The 16,393-nt window shown below is 45.3% G+C and overlaps 1 protein-coding gene across 1 annotated transcript; it reads left to right on the forward strand.

Moving 5' to 3' along the window:
* The first annotated feature begins 550 nt into the window (after positions 1-550).
* Positions 551-13,316, forward strand: wdr3 (WD repeat domain 3). The gene is made up of 27 exons (XM_084022798.1): positions 551-626; positions 2,691-2,880; positions 3,290-3,499; positions 3,621-3,739; positions 5,010-5,088; positions 5,530-5,625; positions 5,839-5,943; positions 6,117-6,218; positions 6,544-6,644; positions 6,801-6,896; positions 6,992-7,222; positions 7,308-7,401; positions 7,663-7,764; positions 7,877-7,959; positions 8,250-8,388; positions 8,504-8,560; positions 9,677-9,777; positions 10,168-10,279; positions 10,891-11,025; positions 11,105-11,155; positions 11,828-11,893; positions 12,098-12,190; positions 12,341-12,391; positions 12,480-12,523; positions 12,621-12,749; positions 12,831-12,924; positions 13,007-13,316. Exons 2-27 carry the CDS (start codon positions 2,707-2,709, stop codon positions 13,160-13,162), a joined length of 2,820 nt encoding a protein of 939 aa, XP_083878924.1. The 5' UTR covers positions 551-626; positions 2,691-2,706; the 3' UTR covers positions 13,163-13,316.
* Positions 13,317-16,393: the final 3,077 nt, after the last annotated feature.

Consider the following 16,393-nt stretch of genomic DNA (forward strand, 5'->3'; position numbering starts at 1 on the left):
CCGCTGTGGTTAATAAAGCGTCCTGTGATTCGTGCATCTGTCTGTGAGACGAACGTGTCAGTCGGACCACAGACAAAGTGAAGACAAATGGTTATCGGCAACACAATCTGAGCATCATTTCTGAATTATTTTCCGAGTAGAAAAAGCGTTGGCATGCGCCTCTTGTCAAGTGTTTGGCTTCTTCTGGGAGCGCAGACAAAAGCAATCAAGAGAAATCGATCGAATATTGATAGTATAATTATTATTATACTACGGAGTACGGACACAAAGGTGGTGCACGGCAGTGGCGGAGTGTAACTAAGTACATTTACAAAGTACCTGACTCAAGGACACATTAAGAGTATTTTCTTTTCATGGCACTTTATTTCTACTTCACTATAATCTCTATAAACAGTAGGCAAAAGTTAATTTTCCTGTTTATACTGACATACTTTGACTTCAGTACCAGATTTGCGGCTTTTGTACTCGTAACACAATATTTTAACAGTGTGATATTGGTACTGTTAGTGAAGTAAAGGCTCTGAATGCTTCACTGTATCGCTGTGTCTGTGATCGACAGGTCGGGTCTGAAACAGCAGCGCAGGGAGGACAACACTTACTAGCTAGCTAGCGGCTACACTTGAGAGGTAAGAGCAGAAACTAGCCGGTCGTTAAACACGTTACGTTGAAGGGAGAGACGTTAACTTTGTGTTAAACATACACACACGTAAATCTACGTTTTATCCGACGCTAGGAGCTACGTTTAACCAGGAACGTCAGCACGTGGGTTCAGGAACAAGCGTTGTGTCGTGGATTCGTCGTACGGCGTTGGCTGCGCGGGGCGGTGGTAGTCGCGTATCGCGTGAATTCCATTGTTAGAAGGCTAAACCCCGACCGTGCGGGATGGTACGCATACCAAAACAAACGCTGCTGTTGAATACATGGACCAGCGTGCTTTACCAAGCTAGATATCTACGCAAAGTACGCCTTTAGGATAATGATCACATATTTAAAAGCAAAGTGAATACATATTAGTTGCAGAAAAACGGCATTACACCTGTTGAAGTATTAAAGTGTCACAACCGGCGATGAAAACAGCACGAAACGCTGTAATACCTCTGGACCATCGCAGGCACGTTATGAACACAGAAGTGTTTCATGGTCAGAAGTACCGACACTACTGTAATAATACTGCGTTGCAAATAAAAGCCCGACTTTCATAAAGTACTACTCAAGTAGTAGCACAAACGTATTAAACATATATTTGAAGTAGCAGAAATAAAAGTACTTCACAATCATGAATATGATATGGCTGATTTACGACTAGTGATGCATTAATGTGTTCGTCAATTACATGTTTTACCTTCTAAATATGGGATTGATTTTGAATTTGTTTTATACTTCTGAGTAACTATGTTTAATAATACACTGTGATTCAAACGGTTATATTGTGTATTCATAATTTAAGTCAAACAATTGCAGGATTAGAAAGTAGCCTGAATACTCAGGCAAAGCACAAGCACCTCAGAATAGTACTTGTTCAGTACTCGAGTAAATGTACTTAGTTACATTTACTTTAATTGATTAAATTTAGTTATTCATTCAGTCTTCAGTGCCTTATGTTTGTGTGCCATCGTATTATATGCGTTTATTACATAATAATAATATAAATTATATCAGGTTAGACATGTGACGCTACATGACACAAATAAATTACTAATTAGAATAAAAATAATAGTCACACAACACTGAAAAATGCCTAATAGTCGCATTGGTTTTTTGGTGTAATGTTGAAACTATAATAAATCCAAAGCATGTCTGTAATGAGCGTATACTGTACATTTTGGGGCCATTAGTGTGTGGGTAGTTGTGTGTATGTTTGGATGCTGTAGCAATCATTAAGTTGAAAGATATTTTTGGGGGAGACGCTTCGCTGTTTCACCATGACGAACTGGAAGACGTTGACTAGCCTGACCTTAGATAATGAACATGGCCATCCTATAATATGTTTCTTCTGTTGGCACGTTACGGTGAGGAAGAAGAACCGCTTGATAAAGTAGAACCACGTCACTACGAGCTGAAAGGCCTCAGATGGAGCATCCTTAGCAGGGTTCCCACATATCCTGGAAAACAGTTGATCAAATTTCAAGTTGTGGAAAATTAGAGGAAAATATCTCTTGAGAGAAGAACTTCTACACCATGTATCAGAAGCCAAACAGCCATCTGAAAAACCAAGTTGTGTTCAGGAACGACGTTCACGTGATCCCTTAAGTCACGTGACATGGTCAGCTGACATCACATGGTCAGCTGACATCACATGGTCAGCTGACATCACATTGTTGCACCAGGCAACCGCTATGTGGACATCCGGTCCGCCCCTGTGAACCTCATATCTCAGGAACGCCCTGGAGAGCTTTCTTTGCACAAGCATCCACCTGGAATCGAGGTTGAACTGATGGTCAAAGGTCACCGTGACCTAATGCATGTCCCATGCACATGTCTTGGAAATTGAGTGAACATTTTTGGCACAAAGGGTGAAACGACCAGCTTTTGGTGGCTTCTGTGACCTGTGACCTCACAAAACATTTTTTCACCCATAATGAAATAATTCATACGCTAATTATGGCTAATTATTATCGATCAGCGGTGAGGTGGTCATTGTAGTTTTGTAGTGTGATGAATCAGAGTGTCTTTCTGTTCTTGGGAACCAGGACTCAGCCGCCAGTCATGGGGTTGACCAAGCAGTACCTGCGCTACGTTGCCAGTGCAGTGTTCGGAGTCATCGGCAGCCAGAAAGCCAACATCGCTTATGTGACGCTCCGCGGGGGCGAGAGGGGGCGCTACGTCGCCGTGGCAGCGTGTGAACACGTGTTCATCTGGGACGTCCGGAAAGGAGAGAAGGTGAGTCTTTGACATGGTCGTAACGAGTGATAAATGACCTTCCCAGTAAGTTGATTATGTTGAATCTCCATTATCAGGATCAGCGTAAATATCTTCATAAGTGACTGGAAAACGCTGTCGAGAGCCTGATTTAAAAATACAGAAATACTTTTTTAATTGATTCTTTATTTATGGAGGGAAACATTCTGATCTTATTTATTATTATTTTATTGTTTTTCACTAAAATCATTCTCTAAAAATGATGTTTCATCTATGATGCAATCAAAATATTTGTTTCTTAATGAGTGATTTCAATGTGTTTTAGTGCCACTTTTTAAAAGCACATTTTGACGATTATGGGGATGATATCGTGAATCCACATTCAGGTTAAAAAGAAAAACGGTTCCAGAGCGTCTGTCTTTTTGTCCAGGTCCTGATCCTGCAGGGCCAGAAACATGAGGTGACCTTCCTCTGCCCCTCGCCCGATGGAATCCATATCGCCGTGGGTTACGAGGACGGCGCCGTGAGGATCTTTAGCCTGCTGAACAGCGAGAGCAACGTCTCCTTCAACGGCCACAAGTCTGCTGTCAGCACCATGCACTACGACGCGCTGGGAGCGCGGCTCGTCACCGGCTCCAAGGTGAACCGACAGCAGCCTCGGTGGTGGAGATGATGGAGTAGAAGATCAAGAATGAATCTTATTCCGAAGGAGCTTCTTGCTTAGAACACCTGTTGATTTGCACCGTATTCCCTTTCTTCAGGACACCGACGTGATCGTGTGGGACATCATCAACGAGTGTGGGCTGTACAGGCTGAAAGGCCACAAAGACGTCATCACACAGGCTCTGTTCCTCAAAGACAAGAACCTCCTGGTCACCAGGTAACTCCACTTTTACTGCTGAGAGACGCATCATTACAATCAGCAATACATCTCACACCCAATCTACAATGTAATAGATTGTCCTGATTAAAACCCCTATAGAGAAATATTAACTTCCACCAAACTTCACTTCTTATAAATAATAATAATAAAGATTGTATCCCTGGAAAAAAAAAACATGTCCGCATGTCTTTTAAGGGTGGTACCCCATGATACCATATTATCACAATACTTAAATCATCTTATTACAATTATAAAGATTTTACGATATTCTGAGTGTTAGAATAAAATAATGTGATTCATTCACCTTTCTTTTATAGCTGTTTCATCTCATAAGATTAAGTTCTCACTCACTTCACCTCACGAACTTCATGCTGACTTTAACTCATGAACAGCACCATCTAGTGGACTGAAAACGCAATTGTTACCATGGCATCTGTGTGTCGATCCGAAAATATTGCCATAAGTCAAGACAAGTTCAGATATAAGAATTATTAAATCATTTTTCAATCACGCCCCACAGCTCCGGATGTCTAGAATGTGTCTGTTTGATTGAGTTATCCCTTGTTAATTTTTAATACACTCGTTCATGTTGCAGCCTCTTGGTCTCTGACATAGTTGCAAAGAATTATTCGATGACATGCAGCCTTGAAAAAGGAAAATAAATGTCATGTCATCTGTCTCGAATTAAACTAACTAAATTAGTGGCATTGCGTGTCACTTTCAGCAGCTGTTGAGAGAAGCTTTATGAATAGCTTCATATGGACGGATGAAAAGCAGAGGTTTTGTGTCTGGCCTCTGACTTTTACATCATCTGTGTTTTTGGCCTCATTCACTTTTGGAAAATGAGCACACTTTCCATTCAGACTTTCCTATCGACTAATATGAATGTGGGAAACAGTAAATAATGTGGTGGTTGTGAGTTTAAGCTGCGCTGCTTGACTTCCCACTGCCACCGATGCAACCAGACACGGGACGAGGAAGCAGACATGGGGATGAAAACCTCTACAGTCTCTGTGATGTTTAATGTGATGTTTCAGCTGATAACCTGTAATAACAATAAAACCATAAAACCAGGCCCAACAGGCTTAACAGGCTTCAAACGTGCAAAAGTGCAGTGTTACTAACTGTGTGTGTGTGTGTGTGTGTGTGTGTGTGTGTGTGTGTGTGTGTGTGTGTGTGTGTGTGTGTGTGTGTGTGTGTGTGTGTGTGTGTGTGTGTGTGTGTGTGTGTGTGTGTGTGTGTGCGCGCGCGCGCGCGTGCTCTACAGCTCCAAGGACTCGTTTGTGAAGTGGTGGGACCTGGACACGCAGCACTGCTTTAAGACCATGTTGGGCCATCGCAGTGAGGTGAGGCGTCCTTCTCTTGTTGTGCTGTTGAAGTTGGGTTGTGGAGTTTGGAGAAACACAGGAGTACCAGCACGGGAGCAAAGCAATGTGCTGACAATCCTGATGGGGAAATAAGCCGTTATCCATGCTGTCTTCAAAGCCGCCAGGCTCCTTTCACAGTTGCTGGCTTACTGCTGCGCCTATCGGTTAGTGTGCTTGTTAGTGTGTGACTGGAGAATCTGAACCAACCCTTTAGGACACCGAAGTCACACAATAACACGAACTAACGTGTGGCTTCAGCCGTAGACCAGCGACTAGCGTGTTCTGTGAGGTAAAATGATGTTTTTAGCAAAGGTAGCCTCTGAGACGTCAATAACGGCCATTGGAACGTTCTAATATTGTTAATATTTAGTCCAGTTTGACTTGATCTCGGTGACGTGGTTATTCTGCTGTGTGTGCTAGGTGTGGGGCATGGTGCTGTTGAACCAGGAGAACAGGCTGTTAACAGGATCAGCAGACAGTGAACTCCGAGCCTGGGACATCAACTACCTGCAGGAGGTGAGGAAGAACACAGCATGACACGTTGTTCTCAGGACATGCCGGACTATCTGCTTCCTGGGGGTTACTGGTCGGCGCTGATGGAGGGCTGATGGAGGGCTGATGGAGGGCTGATGGAGGGCTGATGGTCACCATCGAGGAGAGAAAAGCTGGTGTTGCCTTCGATACTGTAAACGCTCTGTCTGTCTGTCTCTTGCCTGTCTGTCTGCTCAGGGGAAGGCTGAGGGTGAGCCTACAGGGAAGAAAGGCAAAACTCTGCTGGAGGATGATGATGATGATGAAGACAATGAGGAAGGGGTGGATGAAAGCCCTGAGGAGGTACCAAATCTGTGTAAAATATTCTGATAAAATGATGAAGAGCACATGGATATATATATATACCGGTATATATATATATATATATACATTTTTTAACATTTATAAGTGACATACATTGACATGTGTCCTCCTTTGTCCTCTCTCTCTCTCTCTCTCTCTCTCCTCTCTCTCAGCGGATCCTGAGTTGTAAGAAAGCCGGCTCGATCCTGAGAGAGGCCCGTGACCGAGTCGTCTCGCTGGCAGCGGACGCCAAGGCCAGAGTCATCGCCTGCCATGTGAGCCTTAACATGAAATGTCTGAACCATGTCAGGGTTATTTCAGGAGTCATAAACTTGACAAAACAAATATTTTTAGTTCACTTAAATCCCTCACGGTCGATGAGGAAGATTTCCTCAGAGTAACTCTCTGCACTATTTTTAGAATAAGTTTAATATCTTATGTAGGAACTCTATGGAAGCCCCGAGAGGCAAGTGAGTCTTCCTCAATCGATTATTTTCATCTGTTAAATAGAACTGTGCTAATCAGAATTTGTGATTTACATTCTTGATGATATTTTGTAGGAAATGAAAGCCATTCATGTGTGGTCGTATCTTTGATCAGGGCAACGACTCGGTCCTGGAGCTCTTCACTGTGCTGTCGGAGGGGGAGGTGCAGAAGAGAATGACAAAGAAGGAGAAGAAAGCCAAAAAGAAGGCTGCAAAGTAAAGACGCTTCTTTCTGTTTAGGTCTTTTGCGAGGTTTACAATACTCCTCCTCGTACTCTTAGACTAGTATTTTAGTACTTGCTCTCTGCTGCACTGTTGTGTGCATGCAGGAGTCGCATGCTGAAGCGTGTTGTGTTGCTGCTCCTGCTGCAGATCTCAGGGAGAGGAGAGCGAGGAGCCGGTGGTGGAGAGGATGCTGCAGGACGAGATCCTCAGACTGACCAACGTCAAGGCCTCCGCCAAGATCAGGTCAGTGTGGAGCCCAACATCTCAGCAGCTTAGAGGCTCGAAACAACTCCTCCCACTAACTCCTCCCACTAACTCCTCCCACCACCTCCTCTCAGGTGGGTGGATTGCCTCACGTGTGCCGGCGGTGAGCTGAAGGTGGCGCTGCTGCTGCAGAACAACACGGTGGAGACCTACAGCCTGAAGACCTCCGACAAGACGCTCGCAGCCACCAAGACGGCTCGCCTCACGCTCGGCGGACACCGCACCGACGTCCGCACGCTGGCCTTCAGCTCGGACAACCTGGCGGTCCTGTCGGCCTCCGGGGACACGGTCAAAGTGTGGAACAGGTGAGACGTCTGACGGCGCTCCATGGATGTCACTCACCCGTTCAGAGCTCGGCGGCGGTCTAACAGTCCTGCGTCGCCGTTACAGGTCCACGCTGCAGGTGATCCGCACCATGGCCTGTGAGTACGCCCTCTGCTCCATGTTCGTGCCCGGAGACAGACAGATCATCCTCGGGACGAAGGTATGGAGAAGTCCTGTCCCTCCCGTGTTCCCTAGGCAACCAGAATCCACCAGTTATGTATTAGTCAACAGGGAGGGACATTTTTGGTCTTGTTTGAATCGTACCATGAATTACACATACAGTGTTTAAAAGTAATATTGCACATCGATTAGATCAAATAGATTCTTTCTTCATGGATTTGTTTGTTGCTTTAGTCTGAGGTTTTAAGAGAACTTTGGGAGGACAGGGTTGTCTTTGATAGTTTATATGTTGTCCTCCCAGAGCGGGAAGCTGCAGATCTTTGAGTTGGCCTCAGGAAGCCTCCTGGAGACCGTGGATGCCCATGCTGGATCTCTGTGGTCCCTGTGCCTCGCCCCAGACCAAGTAAACCCCACTTCTTGTCTCATGTCTTGCTGAATGTGTCCTCCCATTACATTTTCAGAAACATCGCAGGCTGTTCTGTGCTTGCTCATTAGTGTGTGTGTTCTTCCTGTAGAGGGGGATCGTCACAGGAAGTGCAGATAAGACCGTGAAGTTCTGGGAGTTTGAGCTGATAAAGGACGAAGGATCCGCACAGAAGTAAGTCCTCACTTTCATCTTCACATATCGTCCTTTTTTCATTCTTACAATGTTAACTTCAAAGTGTTATTATAGAAGATTTCTGCTGTATTTACTCACATCAGGTAGAATGCAACAGTAGTCAGCATGTTGTTGTATTAAATATAAACTGGTGTTTATATCTGTGTGTGTGTGTGTGTGTGTGTGTGTGTGTGTGTGTGTGTGTGTGTGTGTGTGTGTGTGTGTGTGTGTGTGTGTGTGTGTGTGTGTGTGTGTGTGTGTGTGTGTGTGTGTGTGTGTGTGTGTTATAGGAGGCTGACAGTGAAGCACACACGGACTCTGCAGTTGGAGGAAGACATCTTGTGTGTGAAGTTTTCTCCCGACCACAGACTGCTGGCCGTCTCCCTGCTGGACTGCACTGTGAAGGTCTTCTACACCGACACCCTGAAGGTCCGCCCCAACACAACACAACACAACCGTATAATAACCATGTAGTCGCTGGTCATTGCTTCATTCATAGTGTCGTAGACTCTGCTGTAACTGAACACTTGTCTCGCTGCTGCAGTTCTTCCTGTCTCTGTACGGACACAAGCTGCCCGTCCTCTGTCTGGACATCTCCCATGTGAGTACGCTCCCCCTCTCCGCTGCTTTTTCAAGATGATCTCAGTTAACGACACATGGTCACAACGATAAAACCTTACTGGAAATCACAAGATATTGTAAACATACATGAAACTTCCCTGTCAGAGTTACATCAGCAGCTGGATCGTCTGCAGTTTGAACTAATTATGTCACAGCAGCGCACCAATGAACCCACATGTGTGTTCACCCTTTGAGGTGCCATGTGGAGGATTCTCTACTTGATCTCTAACAAATCAATGAAGTGCACTTCTTTCTATAGAAAACCGATTTTTAAAAAGAGTGGCAACGGGTACCCGGATTGCTTTCGTGGTCTTCAGAGCCTGTAAGTGAGTGAAACGACCCCACCAGCAGCCTGGCCACTGTCCAGACGCAGAAACAGCTGGAAGAAGTAGAAACCCAGACCTCAGTGCTACGATGAAGGCAGGGAAACAGCCGCTAGAAAGTATTAATAAGCCGGCAGGTTTTGGGACTTCCTGATCTAGCTTTTAGAAAGGATGTTGTCTGTTGTACAGCTCAGACGTCTGCAGGCCGGCCATCCCAGCTGTGTGGGTTGTAACTCGTGGGTCAATCACACATCCTATTCAATCAAAGAACACTCGCGGTGATTGGCTGCCAGCAAATAGTACAAATAATCATTTCTTTCTAGATTTGGCCACAAAAATAATCAAGTTCTCTTTTGACTGATTTGTATAATATCGGCCCAGCTCCTAGTTAGTCCCGCCCTCAAACAAAGCTAGTGAGAGAGGAGCTGAGCGTGGAGAAGGTGAACCTAAATGTCCGTTTGTGTGGACTTCTAAAGGAGGAGAAGCAGAAAAACAAGTGGCTAAACTGAATTTGTATCACTATTCCTCAGCTGTACTCGTGTTCCCGAGGTATGGTGAGGGGCGATGCATTTCTGACCAACACAAGTGGCTGAACGGTCTCTAACTGTCCATCTGTCCAGCTGCTGGAGAGAAACCCTCCACAGGAAGCCTTTAAGAATCACACGTGTGCAGCCGTTGTTGCTGATTGTGTCTCGCTGTTGAATAAGATGTGGTTGTTTTGGTCCGTTTGTGCACAACCTGGTCCCGACTGACCTCGTGTTTCTGGTCACCAGGACAACACACTTATCGCCACCGGCTCGGCTGACAGGAACGTGAAGATCTGGGGTTTGGACTTCGGCGACTGTCACCGCTCCATGTTTGCTCACGACGACAGGTAACGAGACGAAGCCCGAACGCAACGTGTCGCGTGTTCACTGGAAGAAAAGGTCCAATCCTGTTAGTTTCTCGGCGGTCTGGTGTCCAGCTGTTGTGGTCAGGGACTCTGGTCCACGTCCCGTTAAGTCGGACGGCCCCGTGACTTCACACCAGCTGCTCTTTCATCTCATGTTTTCTCATGGACCACCTCGCTCTTCGTCTCGTTTCATTCTTTCTGTGATCACTTAGTCGTCTCTCTTTGTGCCCTTCCCTCTCCTCCTGCCTTATGAGCTCTTCCCGCTGTTCTTTGTTCCTGCTTTCTTTGTTTTGTCATCCTCACTTCCTTTTCATTTATTTTCTATTATATCTTTTCACTTGGCTGACTTTCCCTCTTATTGTTTCCCCACAGCGTCATGTTCCTCCAGTTTGTCCCCAAGACTCATCTGTTCTTCACAGCAGGGAAGGACAAGAAGATCAAACAGTGGGACGCCGACAAGTTTGAGCACATCCAGACGCTGGAGGTGACGCTCCGCTCTGTTCTCTTGGTTTCTGCGGCCCGGTTGCTTCGATGGAGGGTCTCCTGGCAGGCGTCCCTCACATCTCAAACGCTGAAATGAAACACTGACTGACACTTCATTTGTCAGATGTAAACCAGATTTGTCCAGCAGAGTCTGGATTTCTGGATCACTTGTGTTGTTGGCTTGTTACTAGGCGGTCTCTGATGATCATATGCATTTGAATGGCAGGCAAAAGCGTTTTTTAATAGAGGTCAACAACAAATCCCCTCAAATCTTACACACTGTGCCTTTTAAGTAAAGCACTTCTCCCACCACTGCTTAAACATAAGGATGTACTGGCCATCAAACAACAACATGTAGTTACTCCCACATGTGGGGAACTGTGTGATGTTTGCCTTGAGGGTAAATCCCAGGAAAGGTCATGTTGTTACTTAAGTCATAGAGTTGGATCCTCGGGAATGTTTCGCTACAATTTAAGGCAATCGCTCCAATAGTTGCCACGGTTACAGATGGGCTGAATTGTACATCACACGTACATAAATTTCATGTATGTGCCACTGCAACGAGGACTGAACACCTCCAGGCTGACATCTGTCTCCCCCTCTGCTTTAAAGGGCCATCACCGGGAGGTGTGGTGTCTGACCATCAGCCCAAACGGTGACCACATTGTGTCTTCGTCCCACGACAAATCCCTGCGTCTGTGGGAGAGGACCAGGGAGCCCATCATCCTGGAGGAGGAACGGGAGATGGTGAGCTGGAGGACGGGGGCGACACCGTTAGTCAGACTCACAGGTTGCCTTCGCCACTAAATGATTTTTATATTTACAGGAGCGAGAAGCCGAGTTCGAGGAGAGCATGGCCAAAGGAGACGCGCCCGTGGTGAGTGCTCAGTTTTTTGTTTTCAGTCCGTGTGGTATGAGCGACAATCTAACCTGACATATTACCTGACATAACGAAATCAGTCCAAACTTCATATTATATGCAGATTTCCAACTAAATATAAGGAGTTCTGTTGACAGCATTTTGTCTACCAAAAACAACCACATATCCTTCCATTTTCACAGAGGCTGCCAAAATGAGTCAATAATGAAATGAATAGGCCTGTAGTGTGTGGAAAATAATATCAAAAATAAATGTAGGCAATTTATTTATATTTACTTATGTAAGTTTGTTGTAATTCCACTTTTTATTTATTTTTTTTAATTTTATTGTTATTTTATATTTGTAAATAAATTTGAAACTTAAATAGGAAAATAAATAAATAGGGCAATTAATGTCAAATTTGATCAATATATTAATAGCTACGTTTATTTTTAATATTGTTGCTGGTACATTTAAAGATATATTAATTAATTTATCAAGTAATGTATTTATTCACAGCTGTCCCTTAATCGCTTGGAAGATGGTTGGCATCTCAATGCTGGTTTATGGTCAGTTAGTTAAGGAAGGAAATTAAAAATGATATCGCCACCAATCTTCAACAGGGCTGCCTGTTTCCAGCATTTCTACTGTGGTGTTCGATGGATGCCAGTGATGATGTTTTATCTTCAGGTGCCTGGAGAGACTCAAGGAGAGGCAGCACCGGCCGGCAAGAAGACCGTGGAGACCGTCAAAGCCGTGAGTTGTAGCACCAATTTCATTGTAATGCCACTATTAAGACGGTCTTAGGTTGATGTAATTGACATTACTCTGTGATTGGCTAAAGCTAGTGGCATTCGGTGAGAACAAAAGGATTTACAAATTTGGTGTGAAAGCTCTGAATGAGCTGGTTTTGATGTTGGCTGGTTGAAAGTCTCGCTGTCGTGTGAATTCTTCTTGCAGGCAGAGCGAATCATGGAGGCACTGGAACTTTACAAAGAGGAAAACAGGAAGATGGAAGAGTATAAATACGCTTGTCAGAGAGCTGGCAACGAGGTAGAGTCCCGTTTCCCTGCTTCTAATAGCCTCATGTTAGAGGAAGGAGCTCAGCGTCAAACACCCGGGTGTTGTGTCGTTTTATACAGCTTCCCATGACATTTATGGCACGATTTATCCAATAAATTTGACAAACGACTTGTTTTGCAGCTTCCTCCCCCCCAACCTAATCCTCTCCTCGTGGCATATGGAAACATTTCAGTAAGTAGAACAATGAACGATATGTTCAACGATGAACCATCACTTTGTCAGGCTGTTTTCAGTCTTTCTGTCTTTGTTTCTTCCCCAGCCGTCCCGCTACGTTCTAGACGTCATAAGGAAGGTCAGATCGAGGTAAGACGTGATGATGTCTCACCTTGCCAGTAAAGCTTATCACCGTCTGCTGCGTGAAAGCCCAGAAACCCAATCAGTGGCTGCTTGTGATCCCCAGTGAGCTGGAGGTTTCTCTGCTGGTGCTGCCGTTCCCTTACGTCCCCGAGCTGCTGGCGCTGTTCAACAGCTACATCCAGCAGGGCCTGCAGGTGGAGCTGGTCTGCCGCTGCCTCTTCTTCCTCCTCAAGTAAGTGATGTAACGGGATTCAAAAAAAAAAAAGATCAGCAGAAAACAGGATCATTGACCCTGACGTTATTCTCCTTCTAGGATCCACTTTGGTCAGATCTCCAGTAACCAGATGCTGCTGTCCGTCGTAGACGAGCTGCGCAGCAACACCGTCTCCAAAGTGAAGGAAATCAGAGTGAGTAGCGTCTGCAGGCGACGTAGACATCCGTCTGTGGACACCTCGTCCTCATCAGCCTCTTCTTCTCTTTGCCTCCCAGGACGTGATGGGCTTCAACAGCGCGGCGCTCCAGTTCCTGCAGCGGGAGATCGAGAGCAAAGAGGACGTGATGTTCTTCGCCGACGCCACAGACCAACTGAAGGAGAAGAAGAGGAAGAGGAGGAGGAGGGAGCGAGCCATCCTGACCATCGCTTGAATCAAAATGGACACTTTTGCCCGCTTGTGTATGAACATCCACTGAAGCTGCACACTGTTGTTTTTTTTCTATGTTATGAAATGGTGATCGGATGCAACATGTTATTCAGCGGCACGCTTCATTTGCCAAATAAACGGTGTGACTTTTTCTCACAGTATTTGAGGTTTCTAAAGGAATGAATCCGTCGCTGCAGAGAGAGATGTAGTGTGTCCACACAGCGGCTCCCTCCGCAGCTTTAGGCCTCTATAAAACACATCCGCCTACCGTTAAAGGTTTAAATAGATACATGTCATGCTTAAAGCAGCGCTCCCTCCATGATCGGCACACAGAGTCATGATTTAAGCCGGCCTCTGTCCTACAGGCCTAAAGGGAGCCATTCAGGCCTGGGGCCAGACCAGGCGAGTGATGGTTTGGACATGGCAGGGGTTCTCAGGCCTGTCAAGACTACCGAGGCCCCGGACCACCTGGGTGTGACCACACCGTCCCACAGAGCGCGTCCCCAGCTAGAGCTCCCCGTTGGCCTGGCTGCAGCCGTCCACCGCTGAAATCAGGGAGATGTGGCTCGACTTTACAGCCCTTGTAACGTCGGCTGGATTTACGGTCCCAAGGCTGGGCAGACGTGGTAAACATATTTCATAGCGGGGGAGAAATGCTGCAGTGAGCGCCTTTTTCTTTTTTTTTTTAGGTGCCCGGCCTTCAGAAAAGTTTCACACCCACATCAGACACTTAATTTTCCACAAGTGTGTTTATTTCCTGACCGTGGGGCGCTCTGGAATAATGAAATGAAGCCTTTAAAACACCTCTTGCTCACAGTTCGCGTTTTAATCTCACGGCGGACAGAAAACAAATTAACTCTGTATTTACAGGGTTGTTAAAAAAAGAAAGAAGGGGGCCAGCAGCTCTTTATGGGGCTGGTTTTGGTCTCGAGGTTGTAAATGTCACACCTACCAAAATTAAAAATTCTTCAGGAAAATCCCAGACTGCACTCTGACACAGTCGCACAGCATTTACAGCGTATTAGCACCCAAAGGCAGTTAAGATTAATCATCGCAAAGTGTGATTTAAAGGGGGAAAATACGACGTTGAATGCCAAACATGTAAATAAAATAACAGTGTGACACTTGACTGAACTTAAAGTGAGGTTACAGCACCAGACGTACGGACCTCGGCATTTTCAAACGGCTCAGGCCAAATCTGAATATGAAATCCCACCGCAATATTTTCTGGGTGTGTTGTTTTTTACAACACTTCTCACTTCCTGACTTAGTGTTTTTTTTTTTGTATGGATGAATTGTCTCAGACACCAGAGTGGCTACGAGCGTTTGTGGACCAGCGTTTGTGGACCAGGAAACCCCGTGTCAGGGTAGGAATTGATCGATAGAAACATGGAGCCTCACACAGCTCCTGCTTTTTAACATGTGTTTCCAGCGCCAGGCTGTTCCTCAGACTTCTGGAAGGTCGCCACCTTAAATACCCATGATGCATTCACAGATGTATAACAGGTGTGGAATGTCACATGCTTGGTGGGTGCATCATGGGTATTTACGATAGAGACTGAAGTTTTTAGAAGTCTAAGGAAGAACTTGGTGCTCAAAACGTTACTGCAAATAAATCTATCAGATCTGTTTTAATCCTGCTAACAATTTCATTTATATAACCTTAAATCAAAATCACACAATCTGTACAAGATGACGTCGTCTGTCTTCTGAATGGCTGTGATGTGATGTTCAAACTAAGAAATGCAACGTACATGCAGTGAGATTTATTGGAAATTTGCCCAAAACCATATTCTAGTTGATTTTTTTCTGTAAGTCACCTTCGTTTGGGCACACACGGGTGGAAACTCCATGAACTTCATCTTTGTAATCAGGCCGGATGATTATTTTATGTTGTGACACGTCTAGCGTGCTGAGCGGCTCTCCCCTTTACGTTTAAGCCTCCAGTCACACTGAACTGGGATCAGAATGAATTGTGTCTGGTTGTTAACGTGTGGCCTTTTTCTTCAGCCGTGTACGTTAACTGAAAATCCTTCAATGAGGACTCCAATTCAAGGTTTTAAACATATTGAAGCAGCTAAGATGAGAACACACAGTCACACACATTTTGCTCTTATTTCATAGTGAAAAGACCCAAGAATAGGAATAACCATGTCAGGAAATACTAATAATGAAATAATATCTCACAATTACTTCAACTTTTAACAAATTAAAATACATTTAAAAAAGCAATATCATTGCAATAGTGATGTCGCGGCATTAATAAAAAGCTTTTTTTTAAGTTAAGATAAGTGATTTGAATGCATTGGAATAACCAGTTTTGTGCAGTCTGCCTTTCACTCACTAGATGGCAGTCTTGCCTTTTGTTAAACTGGTCCCAGATTGCCCCCCTTTGGCATCTGGGCTCACATCCTGCTCCATGTTGGAGCTTACACGCCTCCTGCCACCTGCTGCAGCACTCAGCCCATAATGGTGGAGAATCCGGCGCTGGCTGGCGGCCAGAGATGCCGAGGCATCGTCATCTCGGCCCTGATACCCACACATGCATCACCGGCACTTTTTACTGCTGACCGCCTCCGGGCCACGTTCTCCTACGGCCGCCATGTGTGTCGGTCAAAGTAGCACCCTGTCTTCTACTTTCTACTGTCTTCTACCTCTACCAGGTTTTGGAGGTGGAACTCTCATTCTCAGCCATTAATGATGATCATCGTGTTTCACATTTTATTGAGTGAAACATCATTTCCGGCGTTGCTGCCAGCCAGCGAGCATGCAGGACCACGCAGTATATTTGCGTTGCATTTTGATGGACAGGAGCTCGTGTTACTTTGTGGTCCGCGCTGCTAAAGTCTGTCATCGTACGGCCTGCGTGACATTATATACTGCAGGATACGTTCAGCTCCGAGCTGCTGACTTGATTTGGTGGCCGGTGAATGTGATACGAGCTATAAATGTGCGTGACCCCTCCTTGAGATAGACGTTGGCAGTGACAGGCCTCGTGTTGCCTCTGCTGCTCTTTAACAGGCCGACTCACGTGGAGGCATCTAACAACCTCGAGGACGTAGACGAACGGGTCCGTTATGTATTTAGACTTGAAACATGGGACGCATCCAGTAGAAAAGGCAGCTCATTTTGTGTTTGTATCCTAACATGGCGGAATGTCTTTCTAATTTAAAGTAAATTCATTAAACATAATTATATTGCTTTAAAAAAATTAAATCATTGGAATAAGTAAGAT

The sequence above is a fragment of the Eutrigla gurnardus genome (assembly GCF_963514095.1).
Source record: "Eutrigla gurnardus genome assembly, chromosome: 12".
Taxonomy (NCBI): Eukaryota; Metazoa; Chordata; class Actinopteri; order Perciformes; family Triglidae; genus Eutrigla; species Eutrigla gurnardus.

What these genes read in the sequence shown, in the direction of transcription:
- wdr3 (XM_084022798.1), top strand. Translation starts at nt 2,707, where the DNA reads ATGGGGTTGACCAAGCAGTACCTGCGCTACGTTGCCAGTGCAGTGTTC. An exon ending in CCAGAGTCATCGCCTGCCAT is followed by an intron (nt 6,219 to 6,543) that starts GTGAGCCTTAAC and finishes ATCTTTGATCAG; the next exon opens with GGCAACGACTCGGTCCTGGA. An exon ending in CCGTGGAGACCGTCAAAGCC is followed by an intron (nt 11,894 to 12,097) that starts GTGAGTTGTAGC and finishes TTCTTCTTGCAG; the next exon opens with GCAGAGCGAATCATGGAGGC.